Genomic DNA, 19,233 nt, shown 5'->3' with positions numbered 1-19,233 from the left:
ATAAATGCAATTATCGTTAGAATTGTATCCCATACTTTTTCAATTAAAAATATGCAGAGACCATATTTCCCACTGGTGCAATCAAAATAAGACTTAGTTCTTAAAGTTCTGAAGTGAGTAGGAATTACATGGTTAGAGACAACCAGTCTGATTTGTAACCTAACAAGGCATTCTTACTCGGAGCTTGTTAATAAAATGATTTAACTGCACGTCGCTAAGTGCAGTGCTTCATTTGCATTCAGGATAATCATGGCTTTCTATCTACGGCTATTATACATTTCTGACCATTTGGCACAGCACACAGCAGTCAACCATGCTATTTTTGAAAAATCTGTTTGCTGTTAAATTAAGATGCTGGTGTCAATCCATGAAAGTAGTGCCTAACATGGATGGCCGTCACAAAACAGAAAAATCGCCTTTCTGCCACAAAATGGTTTATGGCATTGTGAGATTCCTGTTGAATCCATTACTCTGCTTCACTAGGACACCCAATGAGCAGTTGTGTGGCTCTAGATGTAGAGGGGGACCCAATCTTTTAGTGTCCTAGTGGCTCCACAACAGCTCTGTTCATGATGCTCAAAGCAATGACAAAACGTGCTGTACAAATTAAGTGGGATTATTTTTTTTTATTTTATTTTAAACATTTACAGAGATGGAAATAAATACAGGAAATAGAAGAGAGAGAGGGCGCTTTTAAAAGAAATCAACTAAGTCTTCACCAGACTTCAAACAGGAAAAATTGTATCCAAGAGCTGCTTAAAACTGGCCACCATTTCAAAGGTCAAGGGTCAGGCTGAACAACAATGTAAATAACTAAAGATAAGCATTACAACAAACAAGGATGACACAGCTGACATCAGTGAACACAGCTGTAAGAGACAAAATGGAACAACACTACAACAGGAAAGTCTCATATATTTACAACATACTTATCATACAAAAACATTTGGAAATATTTAGGGAGTGATTTCCTCTCTGTCCAGTTGTAAGATATAAAAGAAACACTGGAGGGTTTGTCGGTTTTGTTCCCCTCCCCAATATCTATAGAATAGTTTTAACTTTTGGCAAAGTTTAAAAAAAACTTTGTATTGCAAGAATTTTTCATCCAACCTGAACTCTTCCGTGTTTCCATCCTCACTTAATCATCATCGCTGTCATCCACTGGGGTGGTTTGTCAGAAGACAAGGAGTTCGTAAAGTTCTTTTCAGTCCTTTATCGATGGTCTGACCTGTAGGTTGGAAAAGTGTCTGTGCGATGAAGCTTCATTGGGCTGGAAACATCTTCGCCAAGTCACATGCAAAAAACAGAACAACACTCAGTAAGATGTAGGCACCTTCATCAGCATTTTATAAAGGACTGTGTGAACTACAGATTAGAGCTTTTTCGTTAAATCTATCCCTGCTTAATCTGCTGCTCCATCTCAGAAACATCTCCACTCAGATTTTCCTTCCCAGTTCCTTCAGAACAGAAAGTTATTCAAACCAAATTAATTTTTAAAATATTCTTATTTTGCATTTTAAATGAAAAACATGCTTTAGCTCACAATATTAGCATCCGTTTTTTTCTGTATAGTAGAAAAGACGAAAAGAGCCAATTTAGAAACCGCAAATTCCAACTTGGGTGGAATAAAGTTTTTGCATACAAGGTTTCAGGTGCATCTGCCATTCAGTGAGTGAAATGCTGCTTCATACACATGGAACCATGAAACTCAGTATAACAATTATTTCGTATTTCTTTCTCCAGTAATAATTGAAGCATTTCAAGATTTTGGCAGCCTAATCTAATTAGAGGTGCTTAGGGTACCACTGAAGTAGCAGCCCTGACTGACAAACAAGACGAGACAAGGACTTCAGCGTCTTTCCTAATTATAGAATCATAGAATCACAATGCTGGTTGCATGGCTTACTTATTTTACAAAGACTTTTACTACATTCTCATGACGACAATCTCCTAGGATCCCTTTTTTTTTCCCCCAGTTTAACAAGCAAGTTATTTTATTAAATATAAAACAAGCAGTTTGTACCCATACAATCTATTTATCTTGTGTCAACTCACTGCTGAATTATTGTTTTAATAAAGGACTCTCCAGTAAGGCAGAGTCAGCCCAATCCACTGATCGTGTCAGAGTGCTGCTGTCTCGTGTGCCACAGGCTGCCACCAGCAGGTCACCTTCCCGGGCCCTAATTTATTGAACAAATTTGAACAGGCATGTAACTGCTGCTTTTACTATTCATCCCTCCTCTGAAACATTGGTTGGGTTTAGCTGGGGCTTTTCATGTGCTGCCTGCCCCCTCTAGTGTTGAAAAAAGGAAAAATATCAGCTTTTATGACTTGCTGAAAATGAGAGGACCAGAATGGAATATGGCCACATAGGTTAGGGCTGCCAGCGCTTGCAATTTTTAATCACACCTTGTCATGTTTCAGCCGGCTTAGACCAAACATCAGCTTTCAGTGAGACGGACAGATGCTGAAATGCCTCAAGGATGTCACGATCCGATTTGCACAGGGACCCTTTCCAGCCCAGCCCCTTACCTTGCAGCCCGTAGAGCTGGCCGGTGCTGTGCTGCCGCGTGATGTGCTGCCAGTAGGCACTGCGGGGCAGGGGCACCATGGTGCTGAGGGACACGGCTCGCTCACTCATCTTCATCTGGAGCTGCAAAGCAGTAAACTGGTGTGAAGCAGACAGTCATGTGTGTCGCAAATCCTCTGAAAACAGCATGAGCACTGTCTGCAAGGACTTCTAACACTATTGCCAGCACAGCCTCTCCCCACTCCATCTGCCCACCCTGCACAAGCAGGGGCAGCCAGCTCAGGGGTTAGTCTCCATGGGCACACACCACTTGGGTTAGGAAGCCACGCTGCTGTTGCACACCAAAGCTCACCTTGGTGCTCCCCTGGTCCTGGGCCAGCTCTGCTTCCCCTGAGGGGAGTTTTAACTCAAGGAGCTGAAACAGAAACCAGGGATCAGTGGAAGATATAGGAACGTGCCGTATGCTCCCTCTTTAGCAGCCAAGCCAGCCGAGGGTCTTCCCTGCTACCCAAGCAACTTCCCAAAGCTAAACATAGCCTCAGCACATCGAAACCTGACTGCAGATGTCTCGCACAGGTGAGGACAAGGTGTTCCCGTTAGTTTTGAAGCATTTTCTATTCATTTCCCATCTCCTACAGCTGAGGAATGTGCCAGCTGGATGTCACGGGAGTTCAGCAGAGGAGATAACTGCATCCTTCGGCTAAGTTCCTTGAATGAACAGCACATCCAGGTATGCTGAGAGGAGAGCATGTGGGCTGCAGGGCATTGCTGGAAGCCCCATCTTACACCTCCCCCTCCACACAGGGCCTTCAGCTACATTTTCTTATATAGTCACAGCCCCTTGTTAGTTATACTGTACTTAACACAAAAATATATGAGAACTGACTACTTTAAGGCATTTTTTCCTATGAATTTAATAAGATGTATGTGCAAGCTGATAAAAGTAATTGGATTTTATCATAAGCTTCACTCATAAAGTACACAAGCTGTACTCAGCTAAAATTCTCCTCCCAAAGCTCAGGAAAACATTAGTTCAAACATTCCGAGACTGCACTTGACTTTTCTAATTTATAAAGATGGCTTTTTACAAAAGAATAAGCTTTTACACTACAGTGTCACAAAACCTGAGGTGCAATAACCTTTCACAAGAAGATCAGTACATTTTGGAGCAAAACCAAACAGGTAAAGCAAGCACAGAAGAGAGCTGAGTGCTGGCTGTATCCAAAGAGACCCATTTCCAAGTTATTTAGAGGTGCCATCTACCCTCCAGCTCCTCTCTGTATGGTGGACACCGTGCCTGTGATGCGAAGGCAAAACAAAACAAAAACAAACTCAGATCAGCTCTTGCTCATTAAACACCCACCTCCATGTCAGTTGGATGTGAATCACTGCACCATGCAAGATTCCACCTACATGGCACAGCGTATTTATTACAGCTCCTTCAATAAAGTCCCGACACTCTTTGCAGTGTCACCACACACATCTCAGCACCATGGAAACAAACAAGGATGGATCTTTTACTGCGAATAAAACTCAGCAGAGCATCACGAGGATGGCATTTTCTGGCTGGAGACACCAATAAACTGAACCACCAAAGAAAGTAAGTTGGACAGCAAGCTAAGGCAATCTGAGCAACCGTTTGGCTGTCAGGAGGAGTGCAAAAAAGCAATAGTCTAACTCGGGAGAAAAAAGAGACACAGCTAAAGATTAGATAAAGACACAGAAAAGGGCTGACAGGGGTGCCCCTCCTGAACTCAATTAGCAGGGGAAAAAATTAGAAAACCCACAGCTGGAGATAAGAATTAGTATGTTATGTCCTGAATACACAGCCTTTCATCAAAACACCTTGGACCGCGAGCAAAGGCGGCTTTAATGACGATTGATTTCATTCCCACAATTAACCTACTGTATCTCTGTGGCAACCGAAAGAGTAGGAATAACTTGATAATGACCTGGCTTCATGCCGCAGAAGCACCCAGCCCCGTAATCAGGTGGAAAACAGCCAGAATTGATCCGCTGGATCAGGCAGGAGCCAAGGCTGCGAGCAGAGCGCCAGGCGCGGCGTGCGACTCCACGTGTCATTAATACAACAAATAATTTGTTAACTGGAGGGCATTAATTCGTAGCCTTTCACCCTCTGCTGCCCAGGAGAGAAGGAGAACGCTGAAACCTGAAAGGAGATCAGGATCCCTGAGCAGTTCAAATGCAGCTGCCTGCACACGTGGCGGGGATCGGGTTGTGTTAAGTCACGCTTAAACCAAAGAAGTGGTGAGGGACAACAGAAAGCCACCCTGCAGCTCTGGGGGCCACAGGAGATCCACAGGGGAAGGGGATGGAGAAGCAGCACTCGCCGCCATCGGCAGCCTCTTGTCCCTCCCTGTCACCTAGACGAGAGATGCACAGAGCCATACGAAGGCAGTTTGCTGGGCCAACACACAGCTCGGGGTCAAACACAGGGTGCAGTTGGTTCCCAGAAGTCCTGGGGACTCAGGGAGAAGAGATTAAGTATGTTCTTTCTTGGATCCCACCTCAACAAATTGGCAAAATTTATTGCAATAAAGAATTAAAAACTAAAAAAATTTAAAGTACTGCTGAAAAAAAAACAAAACCCACAAACACAACCCCCAAAAAAACCTAAAAAAAAACCCCACCACACACCAACATTCTCGAGGAAAGAAAAGAAAGATGATTCAAGATTTGTCAGGTTTGTTTGGTTTCCTCAGGCCGGACAATGCAATTTTCAAAGATTTTGAGGAACAACTTGCACTTGGTAAACCTTCGTCTTGGGATGTCCAACTAGAGAGAATTGCACTCACTGTGTTTTTGAGGGGATTTTCTTCCTAGTGAAGCAAATTCATGTAACCAGAACAAAATCAATTAGAATGATAATTGCTTAAGTAACATTTGCGAAATTTCTTACAACATAATAAAAGAAATGTAAACTAATAAAACCAAACAACTTCAGAAATTAAAGGCCACTAACATTGCTGCCGTTTTGACTAGCTTTCTATACCTGTCCATCCTACATTAATACTCAATATTCTCCTCTTATTTCAAAAGTCAGTGAGCACCATTTCCACTCCTAATTATGAATCTCTGTGGAAATGGCCAGAGATAACAGCAGACTCCAGCCTGGAGGGATGCACTCGCCCATCAGATGGATCTAGTGCACAATGAATTCTTGAGTAGCTGAGAGGGGAAGAAGAGTCAGGGGCTGCCAGTAAAGTGGCTGATAATAACTTTCTATGAAGCATTGAGCTTTAGCTGCCAAAACGGAGAGGTTCACTGTTATTACTTTAGTGAGATGCCAAGTTGTAATGTCTTTTTTAAAGCAACCTGAACTGCAAGGAGGCATAAATGACAGCAGTCAAGTCACAGCACTGCGCCCGTCAGGTTTCATGGCAACCAAACACTCATGGAAATACAACTTGAATATTTTCTTTCCATTGTCTGGCAATGCAAAAGCGAAAGGAAAGAAGCAGTTGGATGAGATGAGTTACCAAACGACCCAAATGGCTTTGTGCATGACTCAGCAGTGCCAGTTTGTTCTTCTCTTTAAAAGAGAAAAGGGAGAGATCTTTGAATCACAGAAGAGGAAAATAAATGAAACCCACTTGTGAAAGTGTCACAGCCTCTTGGTCAGCATATGCTCAGACCTCACCAGAAAGCAACAGCACATTGACAGAAAGTGTCAGGGTGAGGTTCCCAGCTGAGGAACCACTATTGCATCAATTTTCCACATGCATTTCAAGAGCCAGAGCCAGTTACAGTCACAAACTGAACCAACGTACTGTAATATAAAGAGAGCGGCTGCTAGGGAGGTGACAGACATTATAGCCCACATCCTCAACAGTACTTGGCAGCTTTATTTTGCTCTATCACCATGGACATTCGACTCCTTTTTTTTTTTTTTTTTTCCCATGGGCTTCAGAAGCCCTCAGATAGCTTAATAACATCTTCACCTCGGCCTTGGATCATCACGTCACTGATGCAGCAGTGGTCAGGATTACAGAAGCAAATAGAAGACATTCAGTGTAGACTTAATTTCTCACCATCGATATATCCTACCTTCTACTTTTATTTACTCTTTCTGTAAATAGTAGCTCAAGCTTCACTAATACGAAAATTCACACAGGGTAAATAATTCTTGGAGACAGAAACAATATAGACAGCTGAGCATGAAGTGCAAGCATCTAAAATGAACTCCTTGTTGAAGTGTTCAAAAGCAGAGGAAAAATACAGGGGGAATCAATCAATCTGAACAAATATGTACTTCACAAATATTTTGTAATCAGCAAAATAAGCCACCTGGGTTCTACACTGATATAATGATCCCCTGCCTAAACTTCTAAATCTGACTATCCTCGAAGCCCAAAGAAGCCATAAAGTTTTACTGACTATTTCGGAACCAGACAACATTTCTATGACAGACTTGGAAAACTTGCATTCAGGGGCATATGGACTCATCTGAAACAATTATTTTCCACTACTAAATTACAAGACTTCCATTCATCAGGAACACGTTCTTATTCCCCACTTAGCACTCTAGGTTCTATAAAATTAGATTTAGGGGTTGTGGCTGGACACAGTGTTCATGAAAAAGCTTTTAGAGGTTGTATAGCTGCTCTCTGCTGAAATCTATAGCAACCGTGCATCTGTTGAGTCTATTGGCACTTGTAAGATGGAAATTTTACAGCACAGCATCAGACATCATCTATTAAAGACGTTATTACAAAAATGTAAAACTACCAAATACGAAATTGCCTGTAAACCTATTCACTATTATTACAGAACTTATCCCTGTTTTTCAAAATGAAGTTGTGCTCTCAACAGGTGACTCAATCGCTTCTGATCCTGGTGGGCTACAAATGTTAGCTAGTTACGCTGGCTTAGCCAAGGTTAATTTTAATCTGCTTAATTTAGTTACTGTTGAGTACTTGTATCATCTTCCCATCTGTCTCAACTTAGATAATATTAGATATTTTTTAACAAAAACTCCCTTCACTAACTATAAATTTTTTTGTTTTAAACAAAAGTCAAAAACAGCAAAGGTGGTGTTAGATGATACTTTACTGGGAAAGGAAAAAATCCCAGTGCTGCTGGCTGCAGAGTTCACCTGCTAGTTCTAATGCTTTTGAAAGAAAGCAAGCAAAATGTCAAGCTCTTCCTAGTGAATCTGGAAGCGCTGGGAAAAGGACGTGGTCTAAATGGACACAGGGCAGAGGCTGTCACAAGACAGGCTCCAAGTTAGTACTTCATGCTCATAGACACGACACTGTCCCATGAGCTTTACAGAAGTGACCACATTGTAATGACACCAGCCAGACGTTAACAGAGCAGCATCGACTGAAAACTGGTATATCACACTATATATAGTGGGAAATATACACACACACACATACACACATATATATATATATAACACTAACTAGTCTCTTTTGGGTTGAAGCACAGACATTGCATCACTCACATGGCCTAGAAACAGACCTGAACTTTCCTCACTTTCCCATTTCTGTTGTCCCACCTGCTCTACAAACGACAGAATTACCCATTTGCCTGCGTGCTCGGCTGAAGCCATCAATTATCCAGCCCACGAGATTGGTCAGGACACTTGGAAAGAGATTCCTATTGCTCCTCCTCTCCTCATTTGCTCCTCTTTGGACTATTATTAATAGAAATAACTTTCTTATCAAGTATTTGGCTTCCATTCTGTCTCTAAACCAAGAAAGCAGAAGAACAAAAGAAATACAAGTGCTTAAGACAATTTGTTCCCTTCCCCCTTCCCTCAACATCCACTCTTGTCTTTTCTTCAGTTTCCATAAACAGTAATGGCATTCTCGATTTCATCCCAGCTGGGTCATCCCATTAATACTGGGATAATTCATCATTATAACTTATCCCTGAAACCAAGATGTTAGTAGAAGTACCAAAAGGATTAGACATGGATGGGGATAACAGGAGTGCTTATGTTTACCATAAGAGAAAGGCATAAACCTTGTTGCAGAGTACATAAACCAATTAGTATTGCCTGGAAAAGAGTTGTTTTTTATAGCCAAGCTCTTCCACAGTTGTCCATCCTGGGCATTTTATACAGTCCAGAAAGCTAGTTATCTTCAGGATACTAATTTTGCTGTCAAAGTCAGCCTATGAATCTTGGAGTGTAGAGATCAATTGTGATACAGGATAAAAAGAACATTCCTTTTCACTCCACAGGCTTTGTGACCAAAAAACCAATTTAAAGTTAATAAGATTCTGAAACACATTAGGTGCAAGTGCCATAAAACTGCCTTCCTTAGGCATAATGCTTTTGGAGATGTCACACTGTCTGTTCTCAATCTGTATGCTAGTTCTGCATCTTACAGTCCTATTTTCCTACAAGTCATGTGTGTCATAAAACGAGTTTTAGACACAAAAAGTGCTTGTGGAAAACAGACATCCACTGAGAGATCAGACAAACATCTAGTCCTCCCCCATAGTTTAATCTGAAGCATATGACTCTTTCCAAATCATCCTTGGAGTGCAGACTTCAATTAGCAAATGGAAAACTGAGCATGAACCACAACATTTTGCAAATAGATTGATGAGAAAAGCTTCCAAACTCATGATGCTGATTAATCAAAGGAACCTAATGAGAATGCGCTCTGACAGGAGCTTATCATCTCTGTATTAATTCACTTACTGATACCTTTGCAAACACAAAAATCAAGGACTATAAGTTTCCCTGTTATCTGGATTCTTGAAAAGCAAGCCCAGCTATATATATTGTCCTAAATATTAAAATCAAGCAGAATTTAATAAGAGTAATAATCACACTGCTTACTATCTGCGAATCAAAACTTAAAATCACGTTGAAGAAACATATTGTTCATTGGGACCCAGTGCAAAATACCAAGGATAACGAGCAGCCGTACCATTGAATTTTTCACACTTTGCAACAAGCGCTCGTGTTGTTCCGCTATGGCCAAAGCAGCCGAGTGGACCTTCTGATAGATTGCTTCCCCATCTCTGGTCTGAAAGATGAACAGTCCTTCTCCTGTGTCACACATCCTGCCAAAGCAAGAACAGATGGGATCCAAGCGTGAGATTTAAGTTTACAGATCACCATGAACAAACAAAGCTTTACCATGCTGCTCCAAAAGTGCTATGACACAAGCAGTAAGAAGACAAAGGTTGTTGAAATATAGAACAAAGTTATCTAAAAGTCTTTATGTATGGGTCTTGGTCCAATCTTACTATTTCAGCCCATATTTATATTGCTTTCACCAAACAGGGACGCAGGGAAATGCGTAAATGCCTAAGCTCTAGAAAGTTCATGCGCAAGACTCCGATGTTTAATATTTAGACCCTGTCTAGAATCTATGCCAGGTAGGATTAACGTGTCTTCCCCTTTCAGACTTTCAACACTGCCTGTAACGAGTTTTGCAGAGTTTTGTCTTCCACTTGAAACAATAAACACATATCCTCAGCATCCCAATTGCATTGTCTGATCATGGCTAATGCATGATCAGCTAAATAAAAATGTATCCTTTTCCCCCCTGAGAGGACTAAATTCTGCAGTAACACGGAGGATGGACATTTAAATGCCTCTTCCCTTTCCAGATAAGTTAATTGTATGATCTTTCTCTTTTACTATTGTAATTCTTTAATGTGCTTATCTAAAATAATGCATCCATATCCCTTAGAAAGGATTTGATGGTTTAGTTCGATAAATAACTTCTCAAATTTCATCCACACAAAGACTTCAGCTCATTAAGACTGAGCTGCAAGAAGCAAAACAGAACAACATCTCTAAAACAAGGAAGTGTATTCAAATTTCTTACAATCTATTTGTCAAATAGGTGGAAAACAGGAATATAACCAACGGAAAACAGGAGTCCCTTCTCCATTAGTTCAGTTTGCTTTTGGGAAACAACTTGTCACTTACTGCTTTCAATTTCAAACTCCACTTCTCCTAGTAAAGAACCACTTAAAATCCATAACTCTGTGTCCGAAGCACCACATCTGGAATGATGTTCATCCCTTCTTCCCAGATCTGCCCATCTAATTCTCTGGCTCACAGAGAGCTTTATTTAAGAACAACCCTGTACAGTACAATGCAGTGCTGTCAGCCTCCATCCTGCTGTTCCCTGGGATGCCACAGCTCTCCCACTCCCATCTTCAGGCACCTTTATTTAGCAACTGCTTCCATTCAAGCTGAAACCTGAGATTAAGAGTTTTTTTGTTTTTGTTTTTTTTTTTTAATTTGTTCCAATTATAGGGTTTTTTTAATAGTGGGTTTGTTGTGAGGTTTTTTTAAACAGAGGGTGCGGACTAGCCTCTGTCTGAAGATAAGCCCTCACATCCTTCGACAACCTTCAGAAGCGGTCCAGAGCACCACCCAGCACCACCAAGGAGAGCAACACAATAGAGTGAACACACACCTACCTCCCTGCTTCAAACGTGAACCAAGATGGGTCCCGCCCATAGCGTCGGAGGGCACTTAATGGCCAAGAGATGAGTTTTATTCTGGGATTCTGGATGTCCCAAAGACAGATATTCTCAAATGTTATCTGCAAGGTACATTCCCCATGCACATCTAAATTAGGGGATGGCATCAAATACACATTGAATCTCTCTGGGAGAAAAACAAAAGGTTAGTCTAAAATCCCTGCCCATTAAATGTGCAAGTCATTAAAGGAATTTCCTATTTTCCTTCTCTAATACAAGATCTTATTTCCACTTTGAACAATTAATTCAAAAACAAAGACTCAGCTCCTTCCAATAATTCAATACACTCCATATTTGGGGCAGTCAGAATGCTCCACTCAAAGGCCATCAAGCGTTTGTGCTTGCATTCAGACACTGAAGAGAACTGCACCATCATAATCTTGATATTTGCAAACAATTCATAAAATTGTGTGCATGAATAAATATATTGCAATTGCATTTGTGCATGTAATTAGTTAATTTGCATAGGAAAGTGAAGTAGCCACGGGCTGAGGTTTTGCATGCAATTACTACTATTTATTATCTGCTTTACAACGTCGCCAAAGAGCCTTAGTCACAGACTGAAACTGTGGTACAGAAAACATACAAGAAAATATACAAGAAAATAAAACAAAAGACAGTCCACAGCTCCAAGAGCAACTAACTTGTCTAAGAAAGACAAATGCTATTCCAAAACAATTCTAGTTACCTTACTTATTATCTCTGGTAGCAATTGAAAAAAAAAAAACAAAACAAAACCCAAACCACCACAAACACCACCCCCCCCCCCAAAAAAAAAATAAAAACCCCAAACAAACAAAAAAAATCCCCACAAAACAGGAAGAAGGGCTTGGAAAAACAATTTTGCACCAATTTATTTCTGATATTCATATGCACAGTCCAAAAGACTTTAAAATAATGCAATTAAAGATTGCAAAGGTCAACATTTATGTACCTACCACTCTGCTCCCTCTCTACTCCAGATGCCAACAAGTCAGGCTCTCCAAGGCTAATATCATTAATTCGCGTTCCAAGACACTCCATCTGCAGCACCTTGCACCACTCATCTGCCTCAAGTTCTGTATAAATGCCCAGAAAATCTGTGTGTAGGTATAATACATTTATAATTTCACAATTACTGCTCTTAAGTTTTCTAATGTGCATTGCCATTTTACCCACCTGACTCACAAGTAAAGGTTTTGGAGGTGTCATCATTAAAATAAATCCCAACAGCATGCTTCTTTGTGCTTTTTGGCATTCGTAATATATTCTTCACATTATTGAGCTCTGTGACCTGAAAAAGCACAATTCAGAGTTTTAATTAGGAGCTTGAAAAGATATATATCCATTATTGACTGGAGAAGGAGAGAAAAGAATTATATTAAGTTGCAAAGGACAGAGAAAAGGAGAGAGAGCATGAACATGCCTACGACTGCTCTTGAAGAAATGCAGCCTTGATGTCAATCACCTTAGACAATCCACTTGAAGACCCTGGATGATGAAGCAGCTACGTCCTCCAGTTCTCTCTTGCCTGTATGTGAACTTCCACGCAACACCCTCTGAACAGGATTTTAGCCAAGAGGCAGGTAGAATCAAAACTAACCCAGTTTGAGAAATATTTACGTGAAGGATATGAAAGACCAACCTGATGTAGCAGAAGCAAAGAGAGGTGAAGATAAAAATCTAAAGGATTCATTCATATGGAGGAGAAAGTCCAGTTCCAGTACAGCTATCATTTCATCATGGAGGACAAAACTAAGGTTTGGTGAAAATGGTGAAAAGCTGCTCTGTAAATTACTTTTTTTATGGAAAGCTGCAGATTTCTTAGAATGGTATACTTGAAAAAAAAAAAATCACAGTTTTAGTTATTAGAAAGCTTTTTAGCTTTAGAGATTCACAGACTTGTAGATACAGATTTCTGTTGCTTGGTTGCCAAAAACGGTTTGGAAAAATAGCTTTCACACCAAAAAAAACAAACATGCATCTGTTACCTTGTATACAACTTTAGTAAATACATACTGCAGTTGCTTCTTATTTCTAACATCCACTTTTCACCCTCACAGCCATGAATAACATTCCTGAATTTGACTAAGCAGTTCTTCATTATTTAAATTCTTTTTAATGTATAGGCTAACACCCAGACAGGGAATCAGGAAGTTATATTTAAATATTCATTATCAGAAAACATTTCACTGATTCTTTTACATAGTAGGGGTTGAAGAGAGAGAGAAAGAGGAAATTTAACAAAAACACTCCCAAAGCTATACAACCTACCAAGTTCATTACTTTGGCCTCATTAGTCCTGGGGAACAGTCTCATATCAAACTGTGTCAACTCCAGAAAAAGAAATGCAGTCATTATCTTAAGACTCATGAAGCATAAAGAATTATCAGTGTTGTCGGGTTCAGCAACAGAAACCACTGTTCTAGAGCATCCTGGGTTCACCAGCACACCCAGTGCATCTCTCCAGCACTTCATCCTAAGTCACTTTCTTCTTAGAACCAATTTATTGCCCATTCTCTTCTCGCAGGGGAGAACGGACAGCCAAAATCCCATTTCCAACTAAGACCTCTGAAAAGGTAATCTCACTGTGAACAGAAGGAACAAACAGCAGTTGGTGGGCAATGTCTCCCCAAAATAAAAACAAGTGACACATCCAGTGTCCAGAAATTCACTCTCTGGGTAGAAGGAGTAATGGAAGGAACATCCCATGGGGAAGACACCACACCTGATAGCTGCCAAATTTAGAACTCGGGTTTTTATAGCCTCCAGGCTCAAGATTTTGAGAAGTGTCAAAACTGTCCTAATTGTGCTTAATTTTGCATGAGCATTTTTTACTCTTCCAGGAAATCCTGCGATGGAAGTATATCCCCCAGTGCTAATAAGATACTGACAAACTCATCGCTAACTATAAAAAAATCTGTCATAACCTATTCCCATCCTGCTCAGCACATGACAGGTCAAGCACAAATTGCCAGCTGCCAGGTTCAACGCTCATACATTTTTCTCATGTGCCAAGAAAGGATTCGAATGCAAGAGGAAAAATAAGAGCTAGACTTTTCCATTCAGGCCAGCAACCGCCTTGACATTTATACTGAGCACATTTACATTTTCTGCAAGTGAACGTGCTAATGAAGTTTCGTACCTACGAGTACAAAAGTTAGCAGAAGCAGAACGCAGCCAGACATTTTGGTAATGAATCATTTAGCTATCTAGGATTTGCCCTAACAGAAAGCTCATTTCTTAAAATCAAGTATGTCACACTCCAACTGCTGGATATCCCAGTAATTGCCTCCAGCGTGATGAATCCTGAGGATGCTGTGACAGGGCTCAGCGAGATGGTGACCAGGTTTATGCTGGTCAGGGAACAGCACGCTGCCTCTCCATGCTGGCTCAGGAGCCAGCTCTGTCAGCAGTTAGGAGGCTCAGAAGTACCAAGTGGTCAGCTGCTGGTGATGGGTAGCACGTGCTGCCCCAGCCCCTGGCAGGGAGACCCGCTGTGTTCCAGCGAGGGAGGCAAAGGACACTTGGCCATGTGGGAGACTGTGAGCTACTGCACGGGGCTGGGAAAGAAAAAACAGCCAACCAACCCAAACAGTATCATTAATGACCCTATGTTCACATTGAGCCATGCACCTCCCGGTCGAATGGGAGCAGATGTTCATAACACTGCTGGGAACGTGAGGACAAGATTAAAACATTTGCTTTGTCTGCCTACGCTAAAGGAGAGGCATTTCTGATAACTGTTTATTTTGCTGCGACTCCAACCTTGCACATCTTACCTTCACCACTCCCAGCATACGTAACACCACACTTTACCCCCAAGTTGTCATGTTTTATCCTCATTAGGACTGTAACTACTGCTCAATCTCCCTACGTGAGCTCCTGCGGTCTCTGCATCCCTGGCACAAAACATCCATCACCCATTTCCTCTCATTTCTGTACTACTAGAGATATCCTGTACTTTTCAGTCTCCACAATTCAATCTCCAGCTCACCCCTACCCACCCAAAGTCTTCCAGCCTTGCACAGTATTGCTTATATGTCATATCGATGTTGCAGCTCTAGGACTGCATCATCTCTGAACCCAGCCATAAGGACTGAGATTTGCACCGGCCAGTATCTCAGATACCTGCAGTCTCGCCCAGTCTAGATCTTCACATCAGAAGCAGTTGGTCATTGTTGGTCCAACAAGATTTACCCAGCATACAGAACAGGACAGAAGCCACAGCCATGTCTTGCAACCAAGAATTTTCTTTCTTTAGGTCTCCTAGTCAAGAAAAGCTTCACTAAGAGTTACACAGCAGCTTCTCCTCCATCCTATGGCCCAGCACAGCAATCTCACTTCTCCTCCTCCGAGTAAGGACAGTCACTGATGCTACGGTCACTCTCAGATGACCATTAGGGAGTTGTGCAAAACTCAAGGTGTCCAGAAGCATGGTGGCTGGGTGACTTATCTCATAACGACTCCTGCATTTGTCTTTAGAAACAACTAAATATGAAAAAAGCATGAATATAATGGTATCATTGTTTTGGAACTGAGAATAGCAATAATTTTTTTCCTTCTTATCATAAATTCTTCTTAAAAGCCAGTTAGTTACTGCAGTGAAGTACTTTGTAATCTCAAATGCAGAGTAATATATTCCAATAGAGATTTTACAAGAATCAACTCATGCTTGAAATCCCAAAGTTCATCCTTCTGAACAGGAAAATTTGTTTTCATTTGAATATGCCTTCTCCTACATTTGCTTTTTATTACTGTACCCCTAAACATACTGTGTTATGACGAAGACAACGTAGATTATCTAAGACATTATTTATTTCTTATCTGTTGCCTTCACAGCACTCACAGTGGTCTATTTTGCTTTTCTAGGGTATCAACTAACAGTTAATTCATCTCTCTAAGGCCAAACTCTCCCTAAGTCAAATAAGAGCAGAAGACAAAGAATGAGAGCACTTGAGTGTGCCACTGACCTGGGTGTTAGTGTAAGGGCAACTCAGACTGATAGGCTTTTCCCTGGGTCTGCAGGGTGGGCATACAGGGAAGGGAGGAAGGAAAAAAGGGTACAGAGACAGGGTGAACGTGAACAACTTAATTATATGAGGATTTCTTTTTTTTTTTTTAATGTGTTTATAAAGCTCCTTCCTCATCATTTTGCCCCTACCTCTGAGTCCTATATGCTGGAATAACAGAGAAGGGACAGGAGAGGGACCCGATGTCAGTCTGCACACTGCAGCAGTGTGCAGTAAGTGTGGTGTTTCCAGGAATCACCTTATGCCCTGCGTGCATGCAGACTGCCCACACTGCAAACCACAGCAGCCGCGTACCAAAAAACACGCTCCGAGAGTGCTGGCTCACAGCCTGGTCAAATAAAATTGCAGGCAATTTCACCCCTTGGGTGGTAACTTGAAGAAATACTGAAATCAATAGTATAGTGTCCTTAATTTCACTGATCATCGAATACTTTGTAACTCGTGTTTTAGCTCTGAACTGGGAAAAAAGGGTATTTATATTTGGAGAAATGCTAGCTACAACATTTGGCAGCTCCTGGGTTATTTTGTGCCGCATTGACTGCTTGAGACCTCTCGTAAAATGGCATTTCACAGAGCACAGTCTGGAAGTTTTCACACACGTCTGAAGATTTCCTGATGGCATTTGCTTCTGTCGACCTGCACAAGCTGACACCAAGGCAACTCCCTTTGAAGGGTGACGGACAGGTAGCTCCCAATTCCAACCTCTGACCCAGGTCCGAATGTCTACAGTGAGGTGCACACACTCTAGTCTCTTCCCAGCTGGTTTCAGACTAAGTTTTTCTTCAGTAGCAGACTTAGCAGACACAGGGAGAATAACAGATGGACAAAATCTGGCACTCCGGGACTCTTTCTGAAGTCAGTGGCACAAGTGATAGCATGCAGAAGAGTCACTTGAATTCAGTTGTTCAGCTCATGCATACCTTCTGTCCTGGACACAACCTTCTGGCACCCGATTTTTATGTCTGGCAAACACATACTTAATGAGCAGCTGCCCTCTCTTCCCTTTTGGGCTCGAGCTGCTGAAGTTGCCTTCACCTTCCAGAGGTTCAGAGGTACTCCGGTACAGTAATAGCCCCTTCTGGCAAGATCCAGCTTTGGCCAAGAAGCTATTCCTGCTGCCAAGGCTCAACAGTGCACCTGCGCTCCGGAGGGAGAAGTTGTCTAAAGATCACTTGATATCTGACCTGCTGTGTCACCCAGCAAGGTGCTTCAAAATGCCATCATCATCCCAGGTGCCGAAATAGCCTTCCTGTTGCTCACCCTTGTGCAACAGATGGTTCAAATTGTCTGGCACATACACACTGATTTCACACCGAAGAAGCGGCAGGCTGCTAACACCCCCTCTACCACGCTTTTGGAAAGGAGTCAGGAGCAGACACCAAACACCTGCAAATATTTGAGGCTGAAGTTTTCTTTCTTTGCATTTTTTAAATAACACTCCTCCTGCCCGCCTCTGACAAAACAGTGTTTGCATGGTTAGTTTAATTCATGTATGTTTTATTTGTCCAAGATTAATAAATACTGTACGTTCATAAACTTAATTCTAAAAAGGTGGGTAAACCACAAATATCAGACCTAAGAGTATTAACAGAGAAATCACAAGAATGATATTTCGTTAGGGGTTAAAGACCTTCTTTTGCATACTTCTCCCCTCCTCTTTACTTTCAAACCTCCTTTATGTTAAGATGACAATCTATATAACTGAAATACATTTCGTTAGATTACAAACTAACTTGTAGAACTGTGTGGTAAGAGGGTTCTGAATGAGGAACAGGGACTAATCATTCATCTCCCAGCTGACAGTAGAAGCAGACAGAGCTTCAGCCTGACCAGACACACTTCAGCAAAAATTCTTCCGTCTCTCTCATTCCCTTCAAAAGCATGTCAAACACCACAGTTTACCAAAAATGGTCTTTAGCATTCAAACTATTATTTGAATTAGCACATAATTCTCAAATATGGGTCGCTTTTCAGAGCACAACACCAGGGAGTATATTTATTGCCTACACAACTGCCACATTCAATGGTTTTCTAGTATATTGTGTTTTAATCTTAATTAAAGACTTCATGCTTCTGTCTTGGCTTCCTGAAAATTCCCCCCATGATGAGCACGGGTAAAACACTTCCCAGGACAAGACAGGGGAACATTTAATGGAAAATGCTGCTGCTGCAATTCCAGTCCAGCCCTGCTTATAAGATTTGCCTGTACGTATCTTACTAAGTATACATAACATACTAAAATGTTACATAGTTTTAAAAATATTTACTAAAAATATTTATACATATATAAATAAAATCTACAGCCATGCCTATATCTCCCTCACAGGAGCCATGCACAAGATACGTCCTTCCATATGGAAGGACACGCACCTGCCCCACAGACTTGCAATGTGCCTCACTGCGTGGCATTATAGTGAAGACACCAAAATATCCTGACAAGTTACTTCAATTCTTTTAAAGCCTCTAACTAGACATTTCATTCGTAGTAAGTGATAGTATTCATTAAAATAAATGTTTAACAGCCAGTTATTAGCAGAGTGGTCATACTTTAAACATTTAATTCGCTACTGATACAGTTTTGCATTAGCAAGCCTGGAAAACAATTACAAATTACACAATTCAATTTTCCAAATGGATTATTCCATAACTAGACAGAAAGACTGTTTAAATTACTTCTGCTGTTTCAAGGCAAGATTAATACAATCGGATTAAAACTTAGATCCCCTCAAGGAATCAGTATATTCCTGTCAGCAGGATGCAACGAGTTGGTTTTGTATTGGAATATTAAGGATTCATCTGGCCCATTGCAAAGTCAAAAATCACTTGGAGAAATAAGAATTTCTTCCTTCCTCCAAAATTATTTTGTTAAAGCATAAGGTAATTTGTGGTTGATTATTTACATTTACCAAGTGAAAACTAGACAGCCACCTGAAAGGCATCTCTCTGCCTAGATTTTGTAGTCTGGATCCTAATTATTTTCTCTCCCTTGTGGGATCAAATGAATTAAGTGGATAATTTAGTTTGTGTACAAAACAGTTCACTTCATAAGCTACAGATGACTGTTCTTAGATGACCTGTATTTTAGGACACTTTAACCTTTCCATGATTAAAAAAATAGAATAAGATTAGAAAGTATTTAAAGGTCAAAATTATAAAAAAAAAAAAAAGTACTCCTTTCTTTTGTTGTTTTAAACTTTGAGTGGC

At 41.0% G+C, this 19,233-nt stretch overlaps 1 protein-coding gene across 3 annotated transcripts in view; it reads right to left on the bottom strand.

Annotated features, from left to right (window-relative positions):
- Window positions 1–1,212: 1,212 nt before the first annotated feature.
- The window catches only part of DOK5 (docking protein 5), a 42,289-nt gene continuing 24,268 nt past the window's right edge, over window positions 1,213–19,233 (bottom strand). The window contains exons 3-9 of one of the 3 annotated variants that reach the window (XM_086622876.1): window positions 12,176–12,290; window positions 11,956–12,096; window positions 10,955–11,144; window positions 9,442–9,577; window positions 2,883–2,945; window positions 2,533–2,653; window positions 1,213–1,280 (exon numbers count right to left, since the gene is read on the bottom strand). In XM_086622876.1, coding sequence (XP_086479002.1) covers window positions 1,213–1,280; window positions 2,533–2,653; window positions 2,883–2,945; window positions 9,442–9,577; window positions 10,955–11,144; window positions 11,956–12,096; window positions 12,176–12,290 — 834 coding nt within the window. The remainder of the gene's footprint in view (window positions 1,281–2,532; window positions 2,654–2,882; window positions 2,946–9,441; window positions 9,578–10,954; window positions 11,145–11,955; window positions 12,097–12,175; window positions 12,291–19,233) is intronic. The other 2 variants (XM_086622877.1, XM_086622878.1) reach the window with 2 other exon arrangements.

This window comes from Tauraco erythrolophus, chromosome 18 (genome assembly GCF_009769465.1).
Source record: "Tauraco erythrolophus isolate bTauEry1 chromosome 18, bTauEry1.pri, whole genome shotgun sequence".
Taxonomy (NCBI): domain Eukaryota; kingdom Metazoa; phylum Chordata; class Aves; order Musophagiformes; family Musophagidae; genus Tauraco; species Tauraco erythrolophus.
This window is presented reverse-complemented; position numbering and strand designations above follow the sequence as displayed.